This window comes from Erpetoichthys calabaricus, chromosome 11 (assembly GCF_900747795.2).
Source record: "Erpetoichthys calabaricus chromosome 11, fErpCal1.3, whole genome shotgun sequence".
Lineage (NCBI taxonomy): Eukaryota > Metazoa > Chordata > Cladistia > Polypteriformes > Polypteridae > Erpetoichthys > Erpetoichthys calabaricus.
In genome coordinates, this window is record NC_041404.2 from 43341898 (window position 1) to 43369136 (window position 27239).

Consider the following 27239-nt stretch of genomic DNA (forward strand, 5'->3'; position numbering starts at 1 on the left):
ATAGAGGATTTAAAACTTGGATTAATTTAATCTCCACCAAATTAAAATGGAGCATATTGTAGCTAGCTATAGGTTATGAAGGAGTTAAACAATTTAACGCTCACACATGTATTTTTAATGCATGGAAGGTCACTAATATCTACCAGTCCTTGGTCAAGAAAGTGAGAAGTGATTTGGTGGACACAGGGGGAAGGTCACTCCTATACGGACGGGTGGTAACTATGTTTTTGTTTTAAAAATACTGGTGTATGGGCAGAAAAACAATTATTTCTGATAAATCATGAGAAAATAGAGAAGGATAAACTTTAGGAATGAAGAATTTGTGTTTTTGAGTCATATGATGATGACAAATGTTCAAGTGCAAAAGACATACAGATAAAAATTGTAATAAAGATTCGCCCAAGTAAGGGCGCAGACTTCATTGAACTGAGGTGACTGCACGTTTGCAATAAAGTCTATTCTGCTTGCCAATCTCGAGACTCCACCTGTTTACTTTGAAGACATAGCGAGTCCATTCTCCACAACACGTTCAGTGTGCGTTTGCCTACACAGCTCTTAAATGGTAATCTTTCTTTTTTAGTCATGTGACAAACATAAGTGGTCTTAGTTGTGCGGTCCATTATGCAACGCAGACTCCGTAAATTCCCTATTTGTGCCCCTGCTCGTGAATATACAGAATCTATCAATATAGGGATAGGGAGGATTGCGTTTCAAAAATGTACATTTAATCATCGTGTAATATCTGTGTGTTTGGTTATATTTGATCTTAAAAAATCTTTATTGTTCAATACTTTTTCACTTTAATTGTCATTTTAGTTAAATAACTTACTAAAGTGCAGTATGACCAGTCCCGTAATGAAAGGGATGTGACTATACATAACATAAATTCTCCTTTATAAGGCGAATGAAATTTACCTGTGTTTTTAATGCAATTTTATATAAATAAGCAGTCTTTATAAAGAATTCAACATGCTCATTTAATTCTTTACTAAGTCTTCATTATGGAAATGAAAGCAACTACCACGAAACCATTTCCATAAGACATAACTGGTGAACAAGCTCGACACTGGCAAGTAAATAAATAAGTACATATATTAAAAAGAAATCCTCAATAAATATTCTGTTACACCCTTACCTGAATCGGTGTGTCGGCTAATTCACTTATCGTTCCCTGCTCCGGATTCCTCTCCAAACTGGACACAATAAAACCAGTTCCATTGGGCATTGACTGCCTCACCAACATTTTTCCTTTTCGTGATTCTGCTAAAAGCACGCTGTGCCAGTAAGCGTCGCTCGAATATAAAGTCGAGTGTGCCGGCAAGTCGGAAATCATTGAATCCCTTTGGCTGTAGCAACTAATCCGATGGCTCGATTTGGTGCTGTCCTCAGATGGATTACGATGACATTTAAGTGCAGTACAGATCACTATAGTTAAAAGGAACAGAAATGAAGCAGTTGCCAGACCGATCATCAAATAAATGTTTAAAGAAGATAAATACTCCGTCTCTACCTCATCATTTGGTGTCAGAAGACCTTCAACTTCTGGGATAGATCTTGATATGAGGATTGTAACTGTTGATGACAGTGAAGGATTACCATTGTCCCGGGCTTGAATCACAAGTCTTTGTTTCGAAGAGTCCCTAACACCTAGGCGTCTTCTAGTTCGAAGTTCTCCAGTGTACTGGTTTAACGAAAATAACGTCTGGTCAGTAACTTGAAGTAAATGGTAAGTAATTCGTGAATTTTGAACCGAGTCGTCATCAATTGCTATAACTTTAGTCACTAAATATCCTTCTTCAGCCGAACTCGGAATTGCATCGCTTACTATTGATCCATGAGGGCGCCAGGGTGACACAATAACCGGTGTGTTGTCGTTTTCATCAAGAACATTTATCTTCACAGTCACACTACTGCTTAGCTGAGGAATTCCAGAGTCTTTAGCTACCACATCAAACGTATAAAATGTCTGTATTTCGTAGTCGAAAGACTGCAGTGAGTAAATGTTTCCATTGTCCCGATTGATAGAAAAATATTTCGTGAATGTGTTATTGAAGTCGTTTGTTTCTTTGATGGAGTATTTCATAGCGCCGTTCAGATCTGCATCAGGATCCATTGCCGTGACGGAACAGAGCAGAGTGCCAGGGATGTTATTTTCTGGAACTGGAATTTCATATAAAGCACGTGAAAACGTTGGCGCGTTGTCATTTACGTCCAAAATATTTAAATAAATTGTTTTATTGTTTGTGAGGGGAGGAGTGCCTTTATCCTTGACGATGATAGTAATATTAAAGGTAGATTTTCTTTCTCTGTCCAAAAGCTCTGCAGTCACCAGAGCATAAACATTATCCATACTTTGCTGAAGTTTAAACTCATCATTGTCTGATATATGACAGTTTACCCTGCCATTGTTTCCAGAGTCCAGATCTGTGACACTAAACAGTGCGATTACTGTGCCTATTGGTACATCTTCAGATACTGAACTCTGCGATGATGCAACAATTATTTCTGGTTTGTTGTCATTGCTGTCAATTATTTTTATTATTACTTTGCAGTGACCTGTCATTGCATTAAATCCTTTATCTTTTGCTTGCACAAATAACTCATAAAGAGGTGATTGTTCGAAATCCAACAGTTCTTTTACGCCAAGTTCACCCGTCCTGGAATTCAAACTGAATTTCATTTGGGCCTTCTCAGAGGTGTGAGAAATAAATGAATATAACAGCTCGGCATTAGAGCCTTCATCAGCATCTGTCGCATTTAGTGTGATAAAAGTGGTTCCTATTAAGGTAGTTTCTGAAACCTCTACTTGATACATCTCTCTTTCAAATTTTGGAGCATTGTCATTTTCATCAATTATGGTAACTGTAATATTAATTGAGCCAGACAGTGCAGGTTTTCCACAATCCAGTGCAGTAAGAATTAAATTGTACACCGCTTGCTCTTCTCTGTCCAGTGCATCCTTAATTACTAAATCAGCATACACTGACCCATCTTTCCAAGTCTGTACAGCGATCTCAAAAATTACATTTTCGCTCAGTTTATAATTACATACTGTGTTATTTCCAACATCGATGTCCACGGCCTTCACCAACAAAAACCTTTCGCCTTTTAGTTTCGACTCTGAAATGTTTATTTGACTTACGGTGAAAGGAAATCTCGGAGCATTGTCATTCACATCCAAGATTTCAACCTCAACGCTAAACATCTGCAGTGGATTTTCAAGTAAGGCCTCAAGATTAAGTACGCATTCATCTTTAAATTCACAAATGCTTTCTCTGTCGATTTTTTTCTTAATAAATAAATGTCCGTTTATTTTGTTAACATCCAAATAATGCTTCCCACTCCCCAAAGCAATCCGTAGCCCTCGTTTTGAGAGATTGCTGGTATCTAGACCGATATCAGACGCTATGTTTCCAATTACTGTTCCTTCTTGCAATTCCTCCGGAACAGAATACCGTGTTTTTAAGCAAAAAATAATTCCGATTTTAGTGAATATTAAAAAAAGATTCACTAACCTCAGCATCTCCTGGACCACAATAACATACATCTATAAAATATCAAATATGGATGATCTTTCAGCTGAATATCCTTTCAGAGTAGCAATTTAGACAGAATACTAATATCTGTGCTTTTCTTTGTTCTCCGCCTGCTTCAGATAAATTCAAGCCTTGTTTTCCCTGTATGGTTAGTCAACAGCGACACTTTGAGGCTGAAAAGGATATTTCCCTGTTAAAGTCACATCGTACCTTGCAGTGTCATTTGATTTTATATGATTAAAATATAACACAAACAAGTTTTTAACCTATTTTTGCTTTAAAATGTTTTTGGATTGCGGACTTAATTCTAGTCACACCGGAAACATATCAGTTGTATATGATAGTATTAGTTAAGGTAACACGATAGACACTTACAAACAAATTAAAATGAAATGGTTAAATCTGAAATTACACATTTCACAATTTTGAAACAATTTTGAATACATTTATTAAGATCAAAATAGTTTTTGCCCTCTTCTCAGTTTATTTTGTTACTTTTTTAATGTGGCTTTAAGCAAAATGGAAATTAAGTGTATAACGTTTCATATACTTAACTTTATTTATGGTATAAATTTCTCACAACTTATCTTTGTTACGTTTTTCTGTCATGTCTTAACACCTTAGATGATGTATTGCCATAAATATTTTGTGAATGTAAAAAATTTGCTGGATATTTGTGTTTATTTCAAATTTAAAGCTGAGGACTAAATGCAGATGAACTTTAATAAGAAATAACAAGAAAGCAAGACGGCAATTTCCCATGTTTTGTACAGTTTGATCAGAATTATTTTGATTGTAAACTAATCGCTTCAAAGCAGACAACCTAATTTTGATCTTATGCTCTTCCTTTTATTCAATATACTGTACATTTGCTTTATTTCTACAAAATTTAAAAAAAAAATTACAGTAGGGAGCTGGAGGCAGAATGTATTTGTTTGATAAACTTTATTATTTTCTCTCCCTAAAAAGATAGCAATTTAATCATCATTGTGATATATTTGGAGCATGTAACAAAAAGTAAAGGCAAAGTGAGATAAAAGCAATGTCTTCTTTCTCTTTCTTTTTATTTGAGGCTTTCATGGATGGCATACATTACTCATCAGCAGTAAACATGTCATTAGGATCATCAAGTCTTGTGCAAGAATTTTTATTTCTTCATCCATTTTTTTTCAAACTACTTTTTTATTTCCAAGATTACAGGAATCCAAAGCCTCTCCACGAAGAACTGAGTGCAAGGAAGAAAATATTTCTAGATAGTACTGTACATCACACCGACAAGGACATACTAATTCTCAAAAACTATAGGCCAATCTTTATTCAATGATTACTCAATGCTGTATATCAGCGTTTGTTGATGTGTGTGATTGCTATATAACATTAGTGAAAATTCTTGTGGTGCCAGAAAAAATGTGAAGATTTACTAAAAAATATCTGATCAGAATCAGAATCAGAATCAGAATCAGCTTTATTGGCCAAGTATATGTACACATACAAGGAATTGGACTCCGGTTTTACCTAGTATTGTCCCTGATGCTGTGAGATTGACTTAAGTGTTCATGAGAGTGATGGCCTGAGGAAAGAAACTGTTCACATGTCTGGTAGTTTTGGCGTACAGTGCTCTGTAGCGCCTACCAGAGGGAAGAAGTTGAAAAAGGTTGTAACCAGGGTGTGATGGGTCTGCAATGATGTTTTCTGCCCGTTTCCTGACTCGAGATCTGTATAAGTCTTGAATGGAGGGCAGATCAACACCAATGATTTTTTCTGCAATCCTGACTGTCCGTTGAAGTCTGTTCCTGTCCTGTTTTGTGGCTGAGCCAAACCAGACTGTGATAGATGAACAGAGAACAGACTGGATTACTGCAGAGTAAAATTGGATGAGCAGCTCCTGAGGCAGGTTGTACTTCCTGAGCTGGTGCAGGAAGTACAACCTCTGCTGGGCCTTTTTAACAATTGTGTTTATGTTTAGTTCCCACTTTAGGTCCTGGGAAATTGTGGATCCCAGAAACCTGTTTGCTCAGTAAGCAAACTGTAGGGGGTCAAGCAGGGGGTCTGTAATGTCCTTCAGGTAGGTCAACACCAGTCTTTCAAAGGATTTCATGACCACAGACGTCAGGGCTACTGGCCTGTAGTCATTTAACCCTGCAATGGAGGTTTTCTTTGGAACCAGGATAATTGTGGAATGCTTAAGGCAGGGGGGAACTTCACATAGCTCCAGGGATCTGTTGAAGATCTGTGTAAATATGGGGGCCAGCTGATCAGCACAGACTTTAAGACAGGAGGGTGACACACCATCTGGACCTGGTGCCTTCCTGATCTTCTGTCTCCTGAAGAGCTGACTCACGTCCCCTTCACAGATCCTGAGTGCAGGTATGGTGTCAGTGGGGAGGGGCAGGGGCTTGGTAGTGAGTGCTGGGAGTGTATTTTGATTGGTGTGGGTGAGAGGTGTGAAAGAGGGATTATCAAACCTGCAGTAGAACAAATTCAGCTCGTTGGCCAGTTGATGGTTCTCTTCAGTATGGGGGGATGGTTTCCTGTAGTTGGTGATGTCTTTCAAACCTCTCCACACTGATGCAGGGTCATTGGCTGTAAACCTATTTTCTAGCTTTTCAGTGTAACACCTCTTTGCTACTCTGATCTCCTTTGTCAATGTGTTTCTGGCCTGATTATACAGGATTCTGTCCCCACTTCTGTAGGCCTTCTCCTTAGCCTGACAAAGCTGCCTGAGTTTTGTAGTAAACCAGGGTTTGTTGTTGTTGTATGTGCAAAAAGATTTCTTGGGCACACACATATCCTCACAAAAACTGACGTAGGATGTCACAGTGTCAGTAAGCTCATCCAGGTCTGTCGCTGCAGACTCAAAAACACTCCAATCAGTACAGTGAATAATGAATACAGCATTGAAAAGTTTTCTCACTGTGTTGTTGTGATTTTGCTTTGTATTTCTAAATAACAAATTTCCTGTCAGAGATATTCTACATTTTATCTGTTGGGATTTGAGTGTAATTGACATAGGTAGCCATGAAATACAAGCCACATGTCATCAACACTGACTCTGAGTAACATAACAAGATTAACAGTTACCTAAGGTGAAGACAAAACAGTGATGATTTTGAAAAATTACTGTCAAAAGATCTTCAGTGGATTAATTAAAATGGAAACTATGACTCAAATTTATAATATGTTACTATAAAATATAGAGGGAACCATGCTTTAATGGACTACCTGTGCTTATTCTTTGATGTGGATAAACTCCAGTTCCTACAGTTTCTGAGAATACTCCAAAAATATGAATATTAGATTAATCAGTAATTAATGCCCCAAGATGAGTGAATATCAGTGTGGACATTAGCCAAATTGGCACCACATCCATCACTGACTTTTTTGCCTTACACACAATACAGAAGCAGTTTCAGGAATAGATGGATGAAGGAAGTAATCATAATTTGGCTCCTGTAAATCTATTATGGTGTTCTCCACTAGCAATCAAAGAAGCCAAACAACGAGGTTAAGGCTTGTCTCATTTTGTTTATTTTTACTTTTTTCCATAGATTTGTTAAACTCATTGGGGCAATATCTCTGTTTGATTGACTCCTTCTGTATGCTGAACTTGCCCTGGCCTCATAATATCTAATTGAGAGTATAGTGATTGTTATAGCTGATGGCAGTCTTGAATGGGAACCTTTATTTTTCAGTATGGTATTTTTAAATGCTTCCTATTATACTTTTTAAATTTATTTAATTTTCAGGTGAAAAAAAAAACAAGGAAAATGTAGAAAGAGATAACAAAACTATTTTCAGAATAAATAATTAATACTGTCTCTTTAGCAAACTGGCCTAACCAAACTGCACAATGGCCTTAGTAAATGTGTAAGGATAATGATATTTAAAAAGACTTAATTAATCAGAAAACTAAAAAGAGATATACTAGAAACTGCAATCTGGACTATAAAATCTACCTGAAATGTTAAGAGAGAAAAACTGGACATTTTTCTAAAAAATTTACAAATGTAGGAAGAAAATCATTTTAAGGCTTCAAAGAGCAGAAAATAAATTATTGAAAAGAAAGAAAACAGGACAGAATGCCTTACATAGAAGCAAACCTGTGCTCCATTTTAACAACTGATTCAAGCACCAAGTGTGTTGAAGACCATCTATATGGAGATTCAAAAAAGTACCTTTTTTTGTTTTGACTTGCAACAGGTTCTGTTATTAGCTATTATTACATGATACACATTTATGAAATACCATTGATTGTAAAAGGAATTACCTGTGTACAATAATGCAGGCTAAGTTCAGGCTTTCTTAGTCTCTTGTTAGACTAAAAGTTAGCCATCTGTACATTAATGATTTCTGCATTGTTCACCTATTAGGACCTTTTCAAAGTCCAAAGGACGAATTTAATTTCCAAAGAACATTTTCAAGAAAAAAATGGTTCTTACAATAATTGTATAAGAAACCACACAATCCATCTATCTATTTATCTACCTACACCTGAACACCAGCAAAACCAAGGAGCTGGTGGTGGGTTTTAGGAGGCGCAGACCCCTCATGGACCCCGTGATCATCAGAGGTGACTGTGTGCAGAGAGTGCAGACCTATAAATACCTGGGAGTGCAGCTTAATGATAAATTGGACTGGACTGCCAATACTGATGCTCTGTGTAAGAAAGGACAGAGCTGACTATACTTCTTTAGAAGGCTGGCGTCCTACAACATCTGCAATAAGTTGCTGCAGATGTTCTATCAGACGGTTGTGGCGAGTGCCCTCTTCTACGCGGTGGTGTGCTGGGGAGGCAGCATAAAGAAGAAGGACGCCTCACGTCTGGACAAACTGGTGAGGAAAGCAGGCACTATTGTAGGCATGGAGCTGGACAGTTTGACATCCGTGGCAGAGCGACGGGCACTGAGCAGACTCCTGTCAATAATGGAGAATCCACTGCATCCACTGAACACTATCATCTCCAGACAGAGGAGCAGCTTCAGCGACAGACTGCTGTCAATGTCCTGCTCCACTGACAGACTGAGGAGATCGTTGAAAGTGTAGTTGACCTGATATCAACTTTGGGATTTATGTTTCTTCATTACCAATACCTGACTTCTTATTGACATATTTGATGTTCTTAAGATGTGAGTACATTCATGTGCCTAGTGGCATAGTGAGGTAAGGTGAGGGGCACTTTTGAACTTTGACACCCAGGGGCCAGTGGGGCTGTTTATCTGGCCTCAGCCACCAGGATAGGGGCAGTTCTCAATGATCATATACAAGTTACAAGGATGGATTTAGGGTGGGCAAGGCCCTCAGCTTTAACCATTGTTAAGGCCCCAACTAGCTGTTTTGAATGAACTACGGAAACTCTAGTAAGTAATGTTAAAGGACAGGAGTTGGCTAAACTGGAATAAATACTATTCAAGAAGAGCGTGTATCACAACAGCATACAATTAATGTTAGGTAGGATAGCTACAAAAAACATAAACAGCATCTACAATTATGAGCTAAATATATTATAATATAGGCTATATTTTCCAGAGGGAAATATGACTTTTACACAGAATTTTATAAAATAAATATATACATAAATAGATAAATAAATAAGTATACAAACACACTTTTGTCTGAACACACATTAGAATGAATATAAAGTGAGAAAATTAAAAGAAAGAAATGTTGTGACTTTACTGTCACAGTCACTGAGAAAAATATGCAATATATATAGTGACAGTAGGTACTTTTGACAAATTACATGTGATATCTATGAGAGCACAAAATGCCATGTCAAGTATTCAAAACAGAGAGTCTAATTCTTTTATTATGTACTTTAAGAGAGAAAGAAAGGGTGAGAAGAAGAGATTACTGCACCATCCTTAACAGTTAAAATGAAACTAAAAAAAAATACATCTTCAGGTTTAATTTTTCATCAGTTTGCAAACTCTGGGTACATTTGCCATGCTATCAATAAAGTTTACCTGATGTTCTTTATACATACTGTTAGCTTAGTAAGTCAACAAAAGGTACTTACTGCTTTGTTACCATTTTTTAAAAACCACAAGTAAACTGTCAACAACAACATTCTTCAACAAACAGTTTTGAAAGGGTTTTCAAGATTGTATGTGTGTGTGTGCGTGTGCGTGTGTGTGTGTGTGAGTATCCATTCTGCATGTAAAGCAAAGTATTCATAGGTGTCTAAAACAGACATGTGCACTGAGTCTTCATACATATGGGGGGGGGGGGGGGGGAGTATATCTTAAAGCAAATAATCCAACAATAAAACCATCAAAATTTTCAACAAAATGGTGTGCTAGTGCAGACGCTGAAAAATACACTTAAATGGTCAACAAATCAAAATGACTGCAACTCTCCTTAAATGCATTGCTAAAGGCTGATTTAATTTAAAATATATGCATCTCTTTAATGGTCCTACAGTAAATTTTGCATTATAACTGCACAGAATATTACCCTCCTTTCTTTATTCGCCATTCATGGCAACTGGTGGGATGGTGATATTGCATTATTTGAATATGGTGGTTAGGACAGGCAAACAAGAATTATGGTAAAATGTTACAAAATAATTATGAATTCATGGAATGTTGAGATTACAGCAGGATGGTCAGTTTACTTCAGAGACCCTAATCTAATTTATTTCTTCATGATGTAAAGGGTTACAAAAGGTTATGATTATGCTATCACCATCACCATAGGCTACCTTTCAGACTCTAACTGTAGGTAAATTTGAGAACCATCCAGTTTGTGTTTTTCTTCACAACTGATAAGTGTTTTTTTAATCATGTTACATAGATTTGATTCTTTTAGAGATGTGTGAATTGCAAAACATAACACTTAAAAGAACACCTGTTAATAGATGACAATTGTTACGTACTTTCTGAAATGTCACACTTCAGGCGTGTATTTTTCTTTTCTTGACTGAGTTTTGCGGTAGACAACTGCCTAAACCAACTGTGCCTCTCAACTTTCTCATATTGTCAAACCAATATTTTGTACTATTCTACATCTTGTTTACACCAGTTTACACCTCCTGCTTCATGTCCTCAGGTTTCTTTGTACAGATGTAACGATGAAGATATCACTTAAAGCATCTTTAAGCACTTGCAAAGCTGAAGAATTCACAGACATGCTATACTGGAAACAGTTTTAAGTCATATCTGATTCTCTAGGTCGATTCTGTAGGAGGAATTCATTTTTATTAACTTGCAGATTCATGATAGATATGGATACTTAATTATGCAGGATGTGAGTCACTTTCAAAATTAATATGAAAAGCCATAGAAAAATGTAGATATACTGTATGACACAAATCGGAACTGGGTGTCTTTTAACTACACCCTGAATAGAGAGTTAATAGGATGATGCAACACATAGAGTCAAAAGCAGTAGATATGGAGTTTCAACTCATGTTTATTCTCGCCACTTCATTACTCTAGGTTTGAGAAAGCAGTTGCCCCGTTACCTGCACATAGACATGATCCACATGTACGAACGTTTCTGGGACCCCCTAGTGGTCGGGACCACCTATGCAGCGCATACTTAGCATACCACCTACCAGTGCCCCAAAAAGACGAATTTATTTTCTAAAACGTACATTTAATCATTGTGTAATTTCTGTGTGTATAGTTATATTTAATCTTCAAGAATTCGTATACTGTTCTATGCTATTTTCACTTTGTCTTAATGATTTTGGACAAATAATGGACTGAAGTGTATGACCTATGCATTAAAGTGAGAACTAAATTGTCATTAAATATACAAATGAAAAGTGACTGAGCATTTTGATATTGATGCGAAATGCCGATAAATCTTCACTCTTAATAATGAACTTTAAATGCGTATTTAATACTTTGCTACACCATTCTAGAAGTATTCATTTCGAAAACGAACATCATTATTGCCATAAGACCATTTCCACATCACATGTATCTCTTTACTGGTGAACAGACTTAAGGGTATTGTCTGCAGAATAAATACATTATTACATTTATTTTAAAAAAGTAAAATCTTAAAAATTCTGTTACAACCTTACCTGAATTGGTGTGTCGGCTAATTCGCTTATCGTTCCCTGCTCCGGATTCCTCTCCAAACTGGACACAATAAAACCAGTTCCATTGGGCATTGACTGCCTCACCAACATTTTTCCTTTTCGTGATTCTGCTAAAAGCACGCTGTGCCAGTAAGCGTCGCTCGAATATAAAGTCGAGTGTGCCGGCAAGTCGGAAATCATTGAATCCCTTTGGCTATAGCAGCTAATCCGATGGCTCGATTTGGTGCTGTCCTCAGATGGATTACGATGACATTTAAGTGCAGTACAGATCACTATGGTTAAAAGGAACAGAAATGAAGCAGTTGCCAGACCGATCATCAAATAAATGTTTAAAGAAGATAAATACTCCGTCTCTACCTCATCATTTGGTGTCAGAAGACCTTCAACTTCTGGGATAGATCTTGATATGAGGATTGTAACTGTTGATGACAGTGAAGGATTGCCATTGTCCCGGGCTTGAATCACAAGTCTTTGTTTCGAAGAGTCCCTAACACCTAGGCGTCTTCTAGTTCGAAGTTCTCCAGTGTACTGGTTTAATGAAAATAACGTCTGGTCAGTAACTTGAAGTAAATGGTAAGTAATTCGTGAATTTTGAACCGAGTCGTCATCAATTGCTATAACTTTAGTCACTAAATATCCTTCTTCAGCCGAACTCGGAATTGCATCGCTTACTATTGATCCATGAGGGCGCCAGGGTGACACAATAACCGGTGTGTTGTCGTTTTCATCAAGAACATTTATCTTCACAGTCACACTACTGCTTAGCTGAGGAATTCCAGAGTCTTTAGCTACCACATCAAACGTATAAAATGTCTGTTTTTCGTAGTCGAAAGACTGCAGTGAGTAAATGTTTCCATTGTCCCGATTGATAGAAAAATATTTCGTGAATGTGTTATTGAAGTCGTTTGTTTCTTTGATGGAGTATTTCATAGCGCCGTTCAGATCTGCATCAGGATCCATTGCCGTGACGGAACAGAGCAGAGTGCCAGGGATGTTATTTTCTGGAACTGGAATTTCATATAAAGCACGCGAAAACGTTGGCGCGTTGTCATTTACATCCAAAATATTTAAATAAATTGTTTTATTGTTTGTGAGGGGAGGAGTGCCTTTATCCTTGACGATGATAGTAATATTAAAGGTAGATTTTCTTTCTCTATCCAAAAGCTCTGCAGTCACCAGAGCATAAACATTATCCATACTTTGCTGAAGTTTAAACTCATCATTGTCTGATATATGACAGTTTACTCTGCCATTGTTTCCAGAGTCCAGATCTGTGACACTAAACAGTGCGATTACTGTGCCTATTGGTACATCTTCAGATACTGAACTTTGCGATGACGCTACAATGATTTCTGGTTTGTTGTCATTGCTGTCAATTATTTTTATTATTACTTTGCAGTGACCTGTCATAGGATGAGACCCTTTATCTTTTGTTTGCACAAATAACTCATATAGAGGTGATTGTTCGAAATCCAACAGTTCTTTAACGCTAAGTTCACCTGTCCTCGAATTCAAACTGAATTTCATTTGGGCCTTCTCAGAGGTGTGAGGAATAAATGAATATAATAGCTCGGCATTAGAGCCTTCATCAGCATCTGTCGCATTTAGTGTGATAAAAGTGGTTCCTATTAAGGTAGTTTCTGAAACCTCTACTTGATACATCTCTCTTTCAAATTTTGGAGCATTGTCATTTTCATCAGTTATGGTAACCGTGATATTAATTGAGCCAGACAGTGCAGGTTTTCCACAATCCAGTGCAGTAAGAATTAAATTGTACACCGCTTGCTCTTCTCTGTCCAGTGCATCCTTAATTACTAAATCAGCATACACTGACCCATCTTTCCAAGTCTGTACAGCGATCTCAAAAATTACATTTTCGCTCAGTTTATAATTACATACTGTGTTATTTCCAACATCGATGTCCACGGCCTTCACCAACAAAAACCTTTCGCCTTTTAGTTTCGACTCTGAAATGTTTATTTGACTTACGGTGAAAGGAAATCTCGGAGCATTGTCATTCACATCCAAGATTTCAACCTCAACGCTAAACATCTGCAGTGGATTTTCAAGTAAGGCCTCAAGATTAAGTACGCATTCATCTTTAAATTCACAAATGCTTTCTCTGTCGATTTTTTTCTTAATAAATAAATGTCCGTTTATTTTGTTAACATCCAAATAATGCTTCCCACTCCCCAAAGCAATCCGTAGCCCTCGTTTTGAGAGATTGCTGGTATCTAGACCGATATCAGACGCTATGTTTCCAATTACTGTTCCTTCTTGCAATTCCTCCGGAACAGAATACCGTGTTTTTAAGCAAAAAATAATTCCGATTTTAGTGAATATTAAAAAAAGATTCACTGACCTCAGCATCTCCTGGACCACAATAACATACATCTATAAAATATCAAATATGGATGATCTTTCAGCTGAATATCCTTTCAGAGTAGCAATTTAGACAGAATACTAATATCTGTGCTTTTCTTTGTTCTCCGCCTGCTTCAGATAAATTCAAGCCTTGTTTTCCCTGTATGGTTAGTCAACAGCGACACTTTGAGGCTGAAAAGGATACTTCCCTGTTAAAGTCACATCGTACCTTGCAGTGTCATTTGATTTTATATGATTAAAATATAACACAAACAAGTTTTTAACCTATTTTTGCTTTAAAATGTTTTTGGATTGCGGACTTAATTCTAGTCACACTGGAAACATATCAACTGTATATGATAGTATGAGTTAAGGTAACACGATAGACACTTACAAACAAATTAAAATGAAATGGTTAAATCTGAAATTACACATTTCACAATTTTGAAACAATTTTGAATACATTTATTAAGATCAAAATAGTTTATTTTGTTACTTTTTTAATGTGGCTTTAAGCAAAATGGAAATTAAGTGTATAACGTTTCATATATTTAACTTTATTTATGGTATAAATTTCTCACAACTTATCTTTGTTACGTTTTTCTGTCATGTCTTAACACCTTAGAAGATGTATTGTTAAGTACGTAATGCCATAAATATTTTGTTAATGTAAAAAATATGCTGTATATTTGTGTTTATTTCAAATTTAAAGCTGAGGAATAAATGCGGATGAACTTTAATAAGGAATAACAAGAACGCAAGACAGCAATTTCCATGTTTTGTACAGTTTGATCAGAATTATTTTGACTGTAAACTAATCGCTTCAAAGCAGACAACTTAATTTTGATCTTATGCTCTTCCCTTTGTTCAATATACTGTGCATTTGCTTTATTTTGACAAAATTAAAAAAAAAATTACAGTAGGGAGCTGGAGGCAAAATGTGTTTGTTTTTGATAAACTTTATTATTTTCTCTCCCTAAAAAGATAGCAATTTAATCACCATTGTGATATATTTGGAGCATGTAACAAAAAGTAAAGGCAAACTGAGATAAAAGCAATGTCTTCTTTTTATTTCTTTTTATTTGAGGATTTCATGGATGGCATACATTACTCATCAGCAGTAAACATGTCATTAGGATCATCAAGTCTTGTGCAAGAATTTTTATTTCTTCATCCAGTTTTTTTCAAACTGCTTTTTAATTTCCAAGATTACAGAAATCTAAAGCCTCTCCAGGAAGAACTGAGTGCAAGGAAGAAAATATTCCTAGATAGTACTGTACATCAAACCGATACAGGACATACTAATTCTCAAAAACTATAGGCCAGTCTTTACTCAATGATTACTCAAGTGCTGTATATCAGCGTTTGTTGATATGTGTGATTGCTACATAATATTAGTGAAAATTCTTGTGATGCCAGAAATAATGTGCAGATTTACTAAAAAATATCTGATAACGGTGTTTTAGTTGAATATTGAATACATGATTGAAATGTTTTCTCACTGTGGTGTTGTGATTTTGCTTTGTATTTCTAAATAACAGATTTCCTGTCAGAAATATTCGACATTTTATCTCTTGCATGGGATTTGAGTGTAATTGACATACAGTGCATCCGGAAAGTATTCACAGCGCATCACTTTTTCCACATTTTGTTAAGTTACAGCCTTATTCCAAAATGGATTAAATTCATTTTTTTCCTCAGATTTCTACACACAACACCCCATAATGACAACGTGAAAAAAGTTTACTTGAGATTTTTGCAAATTTATTAAAAATAAAAACATTGAGAAAGCACATGTACATAAGTATTCACAGTCTTTGCCATGAAGATCGAAATTGAGCTCAGGTGCATCCTGTTTCCCCTGATCATCCTTGAGATGTTTCTGCAGCTTCATTGGAGTCCACCTGTGGTAAATTCAGTTGACTGGACATGATTTGGAAAGGCACACACCTGTCTATAGAAGGTCCCACAGTTGACAGTTCATGTCAGAGCACAAACCAAGCATGAAGTCAAAGGAATTGTCTGTAGACCTCCGAGACAGGATTGTCTCAAGGCACAAATCTGGGAAAGGTTACAAAAAAATTTCTGCTGCTTTGAAGGTCCCAATGAACAAAGTGGCCTCCATCATCCATAAGTGGAAGAAGTTCGAAACCACCAGGACTCTTCCTTTAGCTGGCCGGCCATCTAAACTGAGCAATCGTGGGAGAAGGGCCTTTGTCTGGGAGGTGACCAAGAACCCGATGGTCACTCTGTCAGAGCTCCAGAGGTCCTCTGTGGAGAGAGGAGAACCTTCCAGAAGGACAACCATCTCTGCAGCAATCCACCAATCAGGCCTGTATGGTAGAGTGGCCAGACGGAAGCCACTCCTTAGTACAAGGCACATGGCAGCCCACCTGGAGTTTGACAAAAGGCAACTGAAGGACTCTCAGACCATGAGAAAGAAAATTCTCTGGTCTGATGAGACAAAGATTGAACTCTTTGGTGTGAATGCCAGGCGTCACGTTTGGAGGAAACCAGCCACCGCTCATCACCAGGCCAATACCATCCCTACAGTGAAGCATGGTGGTGGCAGCATCATGCTGTGGGATGTTTTTCAGCAGCAGGAACTGGGAGACTAGTCAGGATAAAGGGAAAGATGACTGCAGCAATGTACAGAGACATCCTGGATGAAAACCTGCTCCAGAGCGCTCTTGACCTCAGACTGGGGCGACAGTTCATCTTTCAGCAGGACAACAACCCTAAGCACACAGCCAAGATATCAAAGGAGTGGCTTCAGGACAACTCTGTGAATGTCCTTGAGTGGCCCAGCCAGAGCCCAGACTTGAATCCGATTGAACATTCGAGGAAAAAATTCTGATGGAAAAAATGAATTTAATCCATTTTGGAATAAGGCTGTAACATAACAAAATGTGAAAAAAGTGATCCGCTGTGAATACTTTCCGGATACACTGTAGGTAGCCATGAAATACAAACCACATGTCATCAACACTGACTCTGAGTAACATAACAAGATTAACAGTTACCTAAGGTGAAGACAAAACAGTGATGATTTTGGAAAATTTCTGTCAAAAGATCTACAGTGGATTAATTAAAATGGAAACTATGACTCAAATTTATAATATGTTACTATAAAATATAGTGGGAACCATGCTTTAATGGACTACCTGTACACTACCTTATTCTTTGATGTGGATAAACTCCAGTTCCTACAGTTTCTGAGAATACTCCAAAAATATGAATATTAGATTAATCAGTAATTAATGCCCCAAGATGAGTGAATATCAGTGTGGACATTAGCCAGATTGGCACCACGTCCATCACTGACTTTTTTGCCTTACACACAATACAGAAGCAGTTTCAGGAATAGATGGATGAAGGAAGTAATCATAATTTGGCTCCTGTAACTCTATTATGGTGTTCTCCACTAGCAACCAAAGAAGCCAAACAACAAGGTTTAGGCTGGTCTCATTTTGTTTATTTTTACTTTTTTCCATAGATTTGTTAAACTCATTGGGGCAATATCTCTGTTTGATTGACTCCTTCTGTATGCTGAACTTGCCCTGGCCTCATAATATCTAATTGAGAGTGTAGTGATTGTTATAGCTGATGGCAGTCTTGAATGGGAACCTTTATTTTTCAGTATGGAATTTTTAAATGCTTCCTATTATACTTTTTAAATTTATTTAATTTTCAGGTGAAAAAAAACAAGGAAAATGTAGAAAGAGATAACAAAACTATTTTCAGAATAAATAATTGATACTGTCTCTTTACGAAACTGGCCTAACCAAACTGCACAATTGCCTTAGTAAATGTGTAAGGATAATGATATTTTAAAAGACTTAATTAATCAGAAAACTAAAAAGAGATATACTAGAAACTGCAATCTGGACTATAAAATCTACCTGAAATGTTAAGAGAGAAAAACTGGACATTTAAAAAAATTTTTTACAAATGTAGGAAGAAAATCATTTTAAGTCTTCAAAGAGCAGAAAATAAATTATTGAAAAGAAAAAAAACAGGACAGAATGCCTTACATAGAAGCAAACCTGTGCTCCATTTTAACAACTGATTCAAGCACCAAGTGTGTTGAAGACTATCTAACCCATAGGTCATGATGTAATTTTACTTGTAGTGCTGAAAAAAATGAAGGATTTTAAATTGATCCACTTTACGCAAGTGTCAAGATTTTGAAGATTCACCTGTCATTGACTAATGTTTCATTTGAGGTTGGTTTTTACATTTGTCCCAGGTCCTTCAGCATGACCAGGTGTACCATCAGGGTTACCATCAGGCCCTGCTTGGAAAGGGGGCTTAGTATATGCAAGCGATGAATGCATAATATCAGAAAAAGTCCAGCTTTTTTCAAGGATTTCAACCAGATCTAAATGTAAGTCTTCTTAAAGAAAATGTATCCTGTTTGGATGATATGGGTTGGGCACAATCAGAGCAGATGTCTGTTGGGTCACTTTTATGAGCTTATACATACTGCGCCGGACAAAAACAAACAGAATGTTATTTCTAAATGAGAACCCTGTTGTGTAGCAAAAGAAAATATTATTTAAAAAAGAAGCAAAACACTATGTCACTTTAACAAAATAAGCAAAATGATGAATTCCACAAACTATAAATACTGCTTTTAAGACTAATGAGAGAGATCTTACAGATCATTAGGAGGGCTCCACTACAGTTCTAGCATCACTGTACTGTCACAGAGGTGAACAATAATGTGGCAGGCGGGAAAAAACACTGTAAGAGATAAGATGCACCAAACAACTCCAAATCCAAGCAAAGGGTCCCCTTTCTGGTCTTTTATTTATTTCAAATATACAACTCAAAAAAATTAGTTATAAATCACCTTTTTGCCATATAGTGGCATAAAGGCTTTTTGAAAATGTTTAATAGATGTTCTTTATTTGCTCTATCAGAAGTTAGCAGATATCCCATAAATATGACATTGCACACATTTGAAAATAAAAGTGCCAAAGTGTTTCTTCAGAGCAATGCCCTAGGGGAATTGTGTTTGCTTCCCAAAACAACCATCTATATGGAGATTCAAAAAAGTACCTTTTTTTGTTTTGACTTGCAACAGGTTCTGTTATTAGCTATTATTACATGATACACATTTATGAAATACCATTGATTGTAAAAGGAATTACCTGCGTTCAATAATGCAGGCTAAGTTCAGGCTTTCTTGGTCTCTTGTTAGACTAAAAGTTAGCCATCTGTACATTAATGATTTCTGCATTGTTCACCTATTAGGATCTTTTCAAAGCCCAAAGAACATTTTCAAGAAAAAAATGGTTCTTACAATAATTGTATGAGAAACCACACAATCCATCATCTATCTATCTATATATCTACCTACACCTGAACACCAGCAAAACCAAAGAGCTAGTGGTGGGTTTTAGGAGGCGCAGGCCCCTCATGGACCCCGTGATCATCAGATGTGACTGTGTGCAGATGGTGCAGACCTATAAATACCTGGGAGTGCAGCTGGATGATAAATTGGACTGGACTGCCAATACTGATGCTCTGTGTAAGAAAGGACAGAGCTGACTATACTTCTTTAGAAGGCTGGCGTCCTACAACATCTGCAATAAGTTGCTGCAGATGTTCTATCAGACGGTTGTGGCGAGTGCCCTCTTCTACGCGGTGGTGTGCTGGGGAGGCAGCATAAAGAAGAAGGACGCCTCACGTCTGGACAAACTGGTGAGGAAAGCAGGCACTATTGTAGGCATGGAGCTGGACAGTTTGACATCCGTGGCAGAGCGACGGGCACTGAGCAGACTCCTGTCAATAATGGAGAATCCACTGCATCCACTGAACACTATCATCTCCAGACAGAGGAGCAGCTTCAGCGACAGACTGCTGTCAATGTCCTGCTCCACTGACAGACTGAGGAGATCGCTGAAAGTGTAGTTGACCTGATATCAACTTTGGGATTTATGTTTCTTCATTACCAATACCTGATTTCTTATTGACATATTTGATGTTCTTAAGATGTGAGTACATTCATGTGCCTAGTGGCATAGTGAGGTAAGGTGAGGGGCACTTTTGAACTTTGGCACCCAGGGGCCAGTGGGGCTGTTTATCTGGCCTCAGCCACCAGGATAGGGGCAGTTCTCAATGATCATATACAAGTTACAAGGATGGATTTAGGGTGGGCAAGGCCCTCAGGTTTAACCATTATTAAGGCCCCACCTAGCTGTTTTGAATGAACTACGGAAACTCTAGTAAGTAATGTTAAAGGATAGGAGTTGGCTAAACTGGAATAAATACTATTCAAGAAAAGCGTGTATCACAACAGTATGCAATTAATGTTAGGACAGCTACAAAAAACCTAAACAGCATCTACAATTATAAGCTAAATATATTGTAATGTAGGCTATATTTTCCAGAGGGAAATGTGACTTTTTACAGAATTTTATAAAATATAAATAGATAAATAAATAAGTATACAAACACACTTTTGTCTGAACAGACATTAGAATGAATATAAAGTGAGAAAATAAAAAGAAAGAAATGTTGTGACTTTGCTGTCACAGTCACTGTGAAAAATATGCAATATATATAGTGACAGTAGGTACTTTTGACAAATTACATGTGATATCTATGAGAGCACAAAATGCCATGTCGAGTATTCAAAACAGACAGTCTAATTCTTTGATTATGTACTTTAAGAGAGAAGGAAAGAGTGATAAGAAGAGATTACTGCACCATCCTTAACAGTTAAAATGAAACTAAAAAAAAATACATCTTCAGGTTTCATTTTTCATCAGTTTGCAAACTCTGGGTACATTTGTCATGCTATCAATAAAGTTTACCTGATGTTCATTATACATACTGTTAGCTTAGTAAGTCTACAAAAGGTACTTACTGCTTTGTTACCATTTTTAAAAAACCACAAGTAAACTGTCAACAACGACATTCTGCAACAAACAGTTTTGAAAGGGTTTTTAAGATTGTATATGTGTGCGTGTGTGCGTGTGTGTGTGCGTGTGTGTGTGTGTGTGTGTATCCATTCTACATGTAAAGCAAAATATTCATAGGTGTCTAAAACAGACATGTGCACTGAGTCTTCATACATATGGGGGGGGGGGGGGATATATTATAGCAAATAATCCAACAATAAAACCATCAATAATATTCAACAAAATGTAGACGCTGCATAATACACTTAAATGATCAACAAATCAAAATGACTGCAACTCTCCTTAAATGCATTGCTAAAGGCTGATTTAATTTAAAATATATGCATCTCTTTAATGGTCCTACAATACATTTTGCATTATAACTGCACACAATATTATCCTCCGTTCTTTATTCACCATTCATGGGCACTGGTGGTATGTTGATATTGCATTATTTGAATATGGTGGTTAGGACAGGCATACAAGAATTATGGTAAAATGTTACAAAATAATTATGAATTCATGGAATGTTGAGATTACAGCAGGATGGTCAGTTTACTTCAGAGACCCTAATCTAATTTATTTCTTCATGATGTAAAGGGTTACATAAGGTTATGATTATGCTATCACCATCACCATAGGCTACCTTTCAGACTCTAACTGTAGGTAAATTTGAGAACCATCCAGTTTGCGTTTTTCTTCACAACTGAAAAGTGTTTTTTTTTCAATCATGTTACATAGATTTGATTCTTTTAGAGATGTGTGAATTGCAAAACATAACACTTAAAAGAACACCTGTTAATAGATCACAATTGTTACATACTTTCTGAAATGTCACACTTCAGGCGTGTATTTTTCTTTTCTTGACTGAGTTTTGTGGTAGACAACTGCCTAAACCAACTGTGCCTCTCAACTTTCTCATATTGTCAAACCAATATTTTGTACTATTCTACATCTTGTTTACACCTCCTGCTTCATGTCCTCAGGTTTCTTTGTACAGATGTAACGAAGATGATATCACTTAAAGCATCTTTAAACATTTGCAAAGCTGAAGAATTCACAGACATGCTATACTGGAAACAGTTTTAAATCATACCTCATTCTCTAGGTCGATTCTGTAGGAGGAATTCATTTTTATTAACTTGCAGATTCATGATAGATATGGATACTTAATTATGCAGGATCTGAGTCACTTTCAAAATTAATATGAAAAGCCAAAGAAAAATGTGGATATATGACAAAAATCGGAACTGAGTGCCTTTTAACTACATCCTGAATAGAGCGTTAAAAGGATGATGCAACAAATACAGTCAAAGCAGTAGATATGGACTTTCAACTCATGTTTATTCTCACCACTTCATTACTCTAGGATTGAGAAAGCAGTTGCCCCGTTACCTGCCCATAGACATGATCCACATGTACGGACGTTTCTGGGGCCCCCTAGTGGTCAGGATACATAGCATACCACCTACCAGTGCCCCAAAAGACGAATTTATTTTCTAAAACGTACATTTAATCATTGTGTAATTTCTGTGTGTATAGTTATATTTAATCTTCAAGAATTCTTATACTGTTCTATGCTATTTTCACTTTGTCTTAATGATTTTGGATAAATAATGGACTGAAGTGTATGACCTAAGTGAGAACTAAATTGTCATTAAATATACAAATGAAAAGTGACTGAGCATTTTAAGGCGATATGCCGATAAATCTTCACTCTTAATAATGAACTTTAAATGCGTATTTAATACTTTGCTACACCATTCTAGAAGTATTCATTTCGAAAACAAACATCATTATTGCCATACAATCATTTCCACATCACATGTATCTCTTTACTGGTGAACAGACTTGAGGGTATTGTATGTAGAATGTAAATTATTACATTTATTTAAAAAAAGAAAAATCTTAAAAATTCTGTTACAACCTTACCTGAATCGGTGTGTCGGCTAATTCGCTTATCGTTCCCTGCTCCGGATTCCTCTCCAAACTGGACACAATAAAACCAGTTCCATTGGGCATTGACTGCCTCACCAACATTTTGCCTTTTCGTGATTCCGCTAAAAGCACGCTGTGCCAGTAAGCGTCGCTTGAATATAAAGTCGAGTGTGCCGGCAAGTCGGAAATCATTGAATCCCTTTGGCTGTAGCAGCTTATCCGATGTGCTGATTTTTCGTCTTCAGCTGGATTATGGTGACATTTGAGGGCAGCACAGATCACTATTGTTAAAAAAAGCAACAGTGAAGCTGACGCAAGACCTATCATCAAATACATGTTTAAAGATGATACATACTCTGTCTCTACCTCATCATTTATTGTCAGAAGACCTTCGACTTCTGGGTCAAATTTTGATATGAGAATTGTAACTGTCGATGACAGTGAAGGATTGCCATTGTCCCGGGCTTGAATCACAAGTCTTTGTTTGGAAGAATCTCTGAGGCTGAAGCGTCTTCTGGTTCGAAGTTCCCCACTATACTGGTTTAATGTAAATAATGTCTGGTCAGTAACTTGAAGCAAGTGATAAGTAATTCGTGAATTCTGAACAGAATCCTCATCTATTGCTATAACTTTTGTCACTAAATATCCTTCTTCAGCTGAACTCGAAATTGTATCGCTAACTATTGATCCATGAGGGCGCCAGGGTGAAACAATAACCGGGGAGTTATCATTTTCATCAAGAACAGTTATTTTGACAGTAACGCTACTGCTTAACTGAGGAGTGCCAGAGTCTTTAGCTACCACCTCAAACGTATAAAATGTCTGTTGTTCATAGTCGAAGGACTGCATTGAGTAAATGTTTCCATTTTCCGAATTAATGGAAAAATATTTCGTGAAGGTTTTATTCACGTCATTTTTTTCTACTATGGAATATTTTAAAGCGCCGTTAAGAGCTGCATCAGGATCATTTGCAGTAATGGAATACAGGAGACTTCCAGGTATATTATTTTCTGGAATGGGAATTTCGAACGAAGCACGCGAAAACGATGGCGCGTTATCATTAACATCCAAAAGATTTAAAGGAATTGTTCTATTGTTTGTGAGGGGAGGAGATCCTTCATCCTTCACGACGATAGTGACATTAAAGCTAGATCTTCTTTCTCGATCTAAAAGTGTTGCAGTCACCAGCGCATAGACATTATCCATAGTTTGCTGAAGTTTAAACTCATCATTGTTTGATATACGGCAGTTCACCCTACCATTTTTTCCAGAGTCCATATCTGTGACACTAAATAGTGCGATGACTGTTCCTATTGGCACATCTTCCAGTACTGAACTTTTTAATGAGGCAACAATAATTTCAGGCTGATTGTCGTTGCTGTCAAGTACTTTTATTATTACTTTACAGTGTCCAGTCATAGGATTTGGCCCGTTATCTTTTGCTTGCACAAATAATTCATATTGACGAGACTGTTCGAAATCGAGAAGTTCATTAACACTGAGTTCACCTGTCCTCGAATTCAAATGGAACTTCATCTGGGCCTTCTCAGAGGTGTGAGGATTAAACGAATACAATAATTCAGCATTTGAGCCTTCATCAGCATCAGTAGCGTTTAGTGTAATAAAAGTGGTTCCTATTAATGTATTTTCTGAAACTTCTACTTGGTAAATCTGTCTTTCAAATTTTGGAGCATTGTCGTTATCGTCAAGAATGATAACAGTGATATTAATTGAGCCAGACAATGCTGGTTTTCCACAATCCACTGCCGTCAGAATTAAATTGTGCACCGCTTGCTGTTCTCTATCCAGCGCCTCCTTTATTAATAAATCAGCGGACACTGAGCCGTCATTCCAAGTCTGAACGGCGATATTAAAATACACATTTTCGCTCAGTTTATAATTGCATACTGAGTTATTACCATCATCAGGGTCCAAGGCCTTCACCAACAAAAACCTTTCGTCTTTTAGCTTCGATTCTGAAATGTTTATGCGGCTGACGGTGAAAGGAAATCTCGGGGCATTGTCATTTACATCCAAGATTTCTACCTCAACGCTAAACATCTGCAGTGGATTTTCAATTAAAGCCTCCAGATTAAGGACACATTCATCTTTAAATTCGCAAATTTTTTCTCGATCGATTATTTTCTTAATAAATAAATGTCCGTTTATTTTGTTAACATCCAGATAATGCATTCCACTCCCCAAAGCAATCTGAAGCCCACGTTTCGAAAGATTGCTTGTATCTACATTAATATCGGAAGCTATATTTCCAAATACTGTTCCTTCCTTCATTTCCTCGGGAACAGAATAGCGGAGTTTCAAGCAAAAAATGATTCCCATTTTACAGAATATTAAACAAAGATTCACTAACCTCAGCATCTCAAACAAGCCCGTAAAATTTCAAGTACGACAGATCTTACAGCTGAATATCCTTCCAGAGAAGCAAAATAGACCGAATTTTAATACAGCTATCGTTGTTTTTGTTCTCTTGGTTTAAATAAATTCAAGCTTCATTTTCCCCGTATGATTAGTCAACAGCGACACTGTGAGGTTGAATGAGAACAGTACTAACTATAAAATTCACAAACACAGAACAATGTACCTGAATTTGGGATAGAATTTAGCTGGATTATAACACAAACACTTCTCATAGAAAATGTTCGGATTGTGAATTTAAACTGCAATCACAGTGGGTAAATATGTATTTCTTTAATATTATGATATACGACAAGCAGCTATTAAAAAATTCCAACGAAGACTTGAAATCTGAATTGATTAATTTTCACAATTTCAAAATATTTTGAATTCAACTTCTAAAACCAAGATACTTTTTGCCTTCTGTTCAGTTTCCAAAATAGGAAAATGAAAATGGACTGTATAAAATAAAACAAAGTTGTATTTACAGTATGGTTTTGAAATTCTCACAACTTATCATTATATGTGTCATGTTTTAAAACCTTTGAAAATGTACTTTTAGGCACCTACAGAAATATTTTTTGATGCAAAAATATGGCACATGATTGCATTTAGTTCATACTTAAAGCTAAGGATTAAATACAGATTAACTTTATAAGGATTAAGAACAAAGCAATATGTTTAATTTCCATGTTTTTATAGAAATTGAGCTGAAGTGTTTTAACTGTGAACGAATTGTTTGAAAGCAAACAAACTTATTTTGGCTTTTATATGTTCTTCCATTAGTTCAATATACATTTACATTACTTCGGCAAAATTAACAACAGGAAACAAACAGTTGAGAGTTTAAGGTAGAATTGTTTTGATTGGGAAATTGAATTAATTTCCCTCACCAGCATTTTAGTAATACCTTAGTAATATGTAACGGTAAATAAAAGCAACATTAGATGAAAATGTCTTTTTCTATTTTGTATTATTTGATACTTTAATGGACTACTGTACATAAATAATTAATAACTGCAGTAAGCTCTTAACGTTCAGGGCTCAGCAATAAACATCTCCTCAGGATAGTCAGGTCTTGTGTGAGAATCTAAATCTCTTCATCCATTTCTTCAAACTGTTTTTTTCATTTCCAGACTACAACAATCCACAGCCTTGCAAAGCTAGCACTGAATGCAAGTAAAGAAACATTCCTAGATGATAGACCACACCATCACAGAGCATACTTACTTTCACAAAGTCTTGATTCGTCTCTTACTCAAGTACTATCAGAGTTTATACATGTGGGAGAACATTGAAACCCCCAGTGACAATGCTCTTGGAACCAGGCATGATGTGTAAACTTCAAAGAAACTTCAAATCAGGGTGCTTTTAGCTGTGTGATAAAAACATGATCATTTATTATTATTATTATTTTGGTTTGATATTGATCTTTTTTGGTTAATGAGATTTGTTTTTATAGAATTGTAAATCAAATTTCTTAGGTCTTGAGTTTAATAGCCTTGAAAAACAAGCCACACTTCAATAGCAGGGACATTGAGTAACATCAAAAGAGTAACAGCTAAGGCCGGGGTCCTCAATCACGGTCCTGGAGGGCTGCAGTGGCTGCAGGTTTTTATTCCAACTAGTTTCCTAATTAGAAAGCATGCTGATAATGAAACTTGATATTGAACTATTTAGCTTGTTAAAGATTGCAGTCATCCAAGAGCAATTTTAATTGCACTGTAGAGTTTCCTTCTGTGAGAACATTATCCATGTGTTTTGTGGACCAGAACAGATGTAAACTTAATGGTCCTTCCAATTCCCCTCTCATTCATTTCTAAACATTTTTCATCACAGATACTTCATGGTAAGCACGTTAGCTCGAGAGCTGTTGGTTTATTGGTTATCTGCATCTCATTAGATAGATAGATAGATAGATAGATAGATAGATAGATAGATAGATAGATAGATAGATAGATAGATAGATAGATAGATAGATAGATAGATAGATAGATAGATAGATAGATAGATAGATGTGAAATG

General features: G+C 36.6%; 2 protein-coding genes across 8 annotated transcripts in view; both read right to left on the reverse strand.

Annotated features, from left to right (window-relative positions):
- The window catches only part of LOC114661297 (protocadherin-10-like), a 287170-nt gene that overhangs the window by 240633 nt on the left and 19298 nt on the right, over nt 1–27239 (reverse strand). Inside the window, exon 2 of one of the 7 annotated variants that reach the window (XM_051933733.1) lies at nt 1136–1805. The exons of 4 other annotated variants lie outside the window; for them this stretch is intronic. In XM_051933733.1, the coding sequence (XP_051789693.1) occupies nt 1136–1805 (670 nt within the window). Of the gene's footprint in view, nt 1–1135; nt 3620–22793; nt 25276–27239 lie in introns of those variants that run through there. 2 more of the 7 variants (XM_051933736.1, XM_051933724.1) reach the window with 2 other exon arrangements.
- On the reverse strand, nt 1074–14090 carry LOC127529609 (protocadherin gamma-A4-like). Its single transcript, XM_051933740.1, has 2 exons — nt 11564–14090; nt 1074–1130 (listed from the first exon to the last, which is right to left on the reverse strand). Exons 1-2 carry the CDS (start codon nt 13978–13980, stop codon nt 1124–1126), a joined length of 2424 nt encoding a protein of 807 aa, XP_051789700.1. The 5' UTR covers nt 13981–14090; the 3' UTR covers nt 1074–1123.

Bases quoted from the DNA above. Each gene is read 5' to 3' on its own strand.
- LOC127529609 (XM_051933740.1), bottom strand. From the start codon at position 13,980: ATGTATGTTATTGTGGTCCAGGAGATGCTGAGGTCAGTGAATCTTTTT.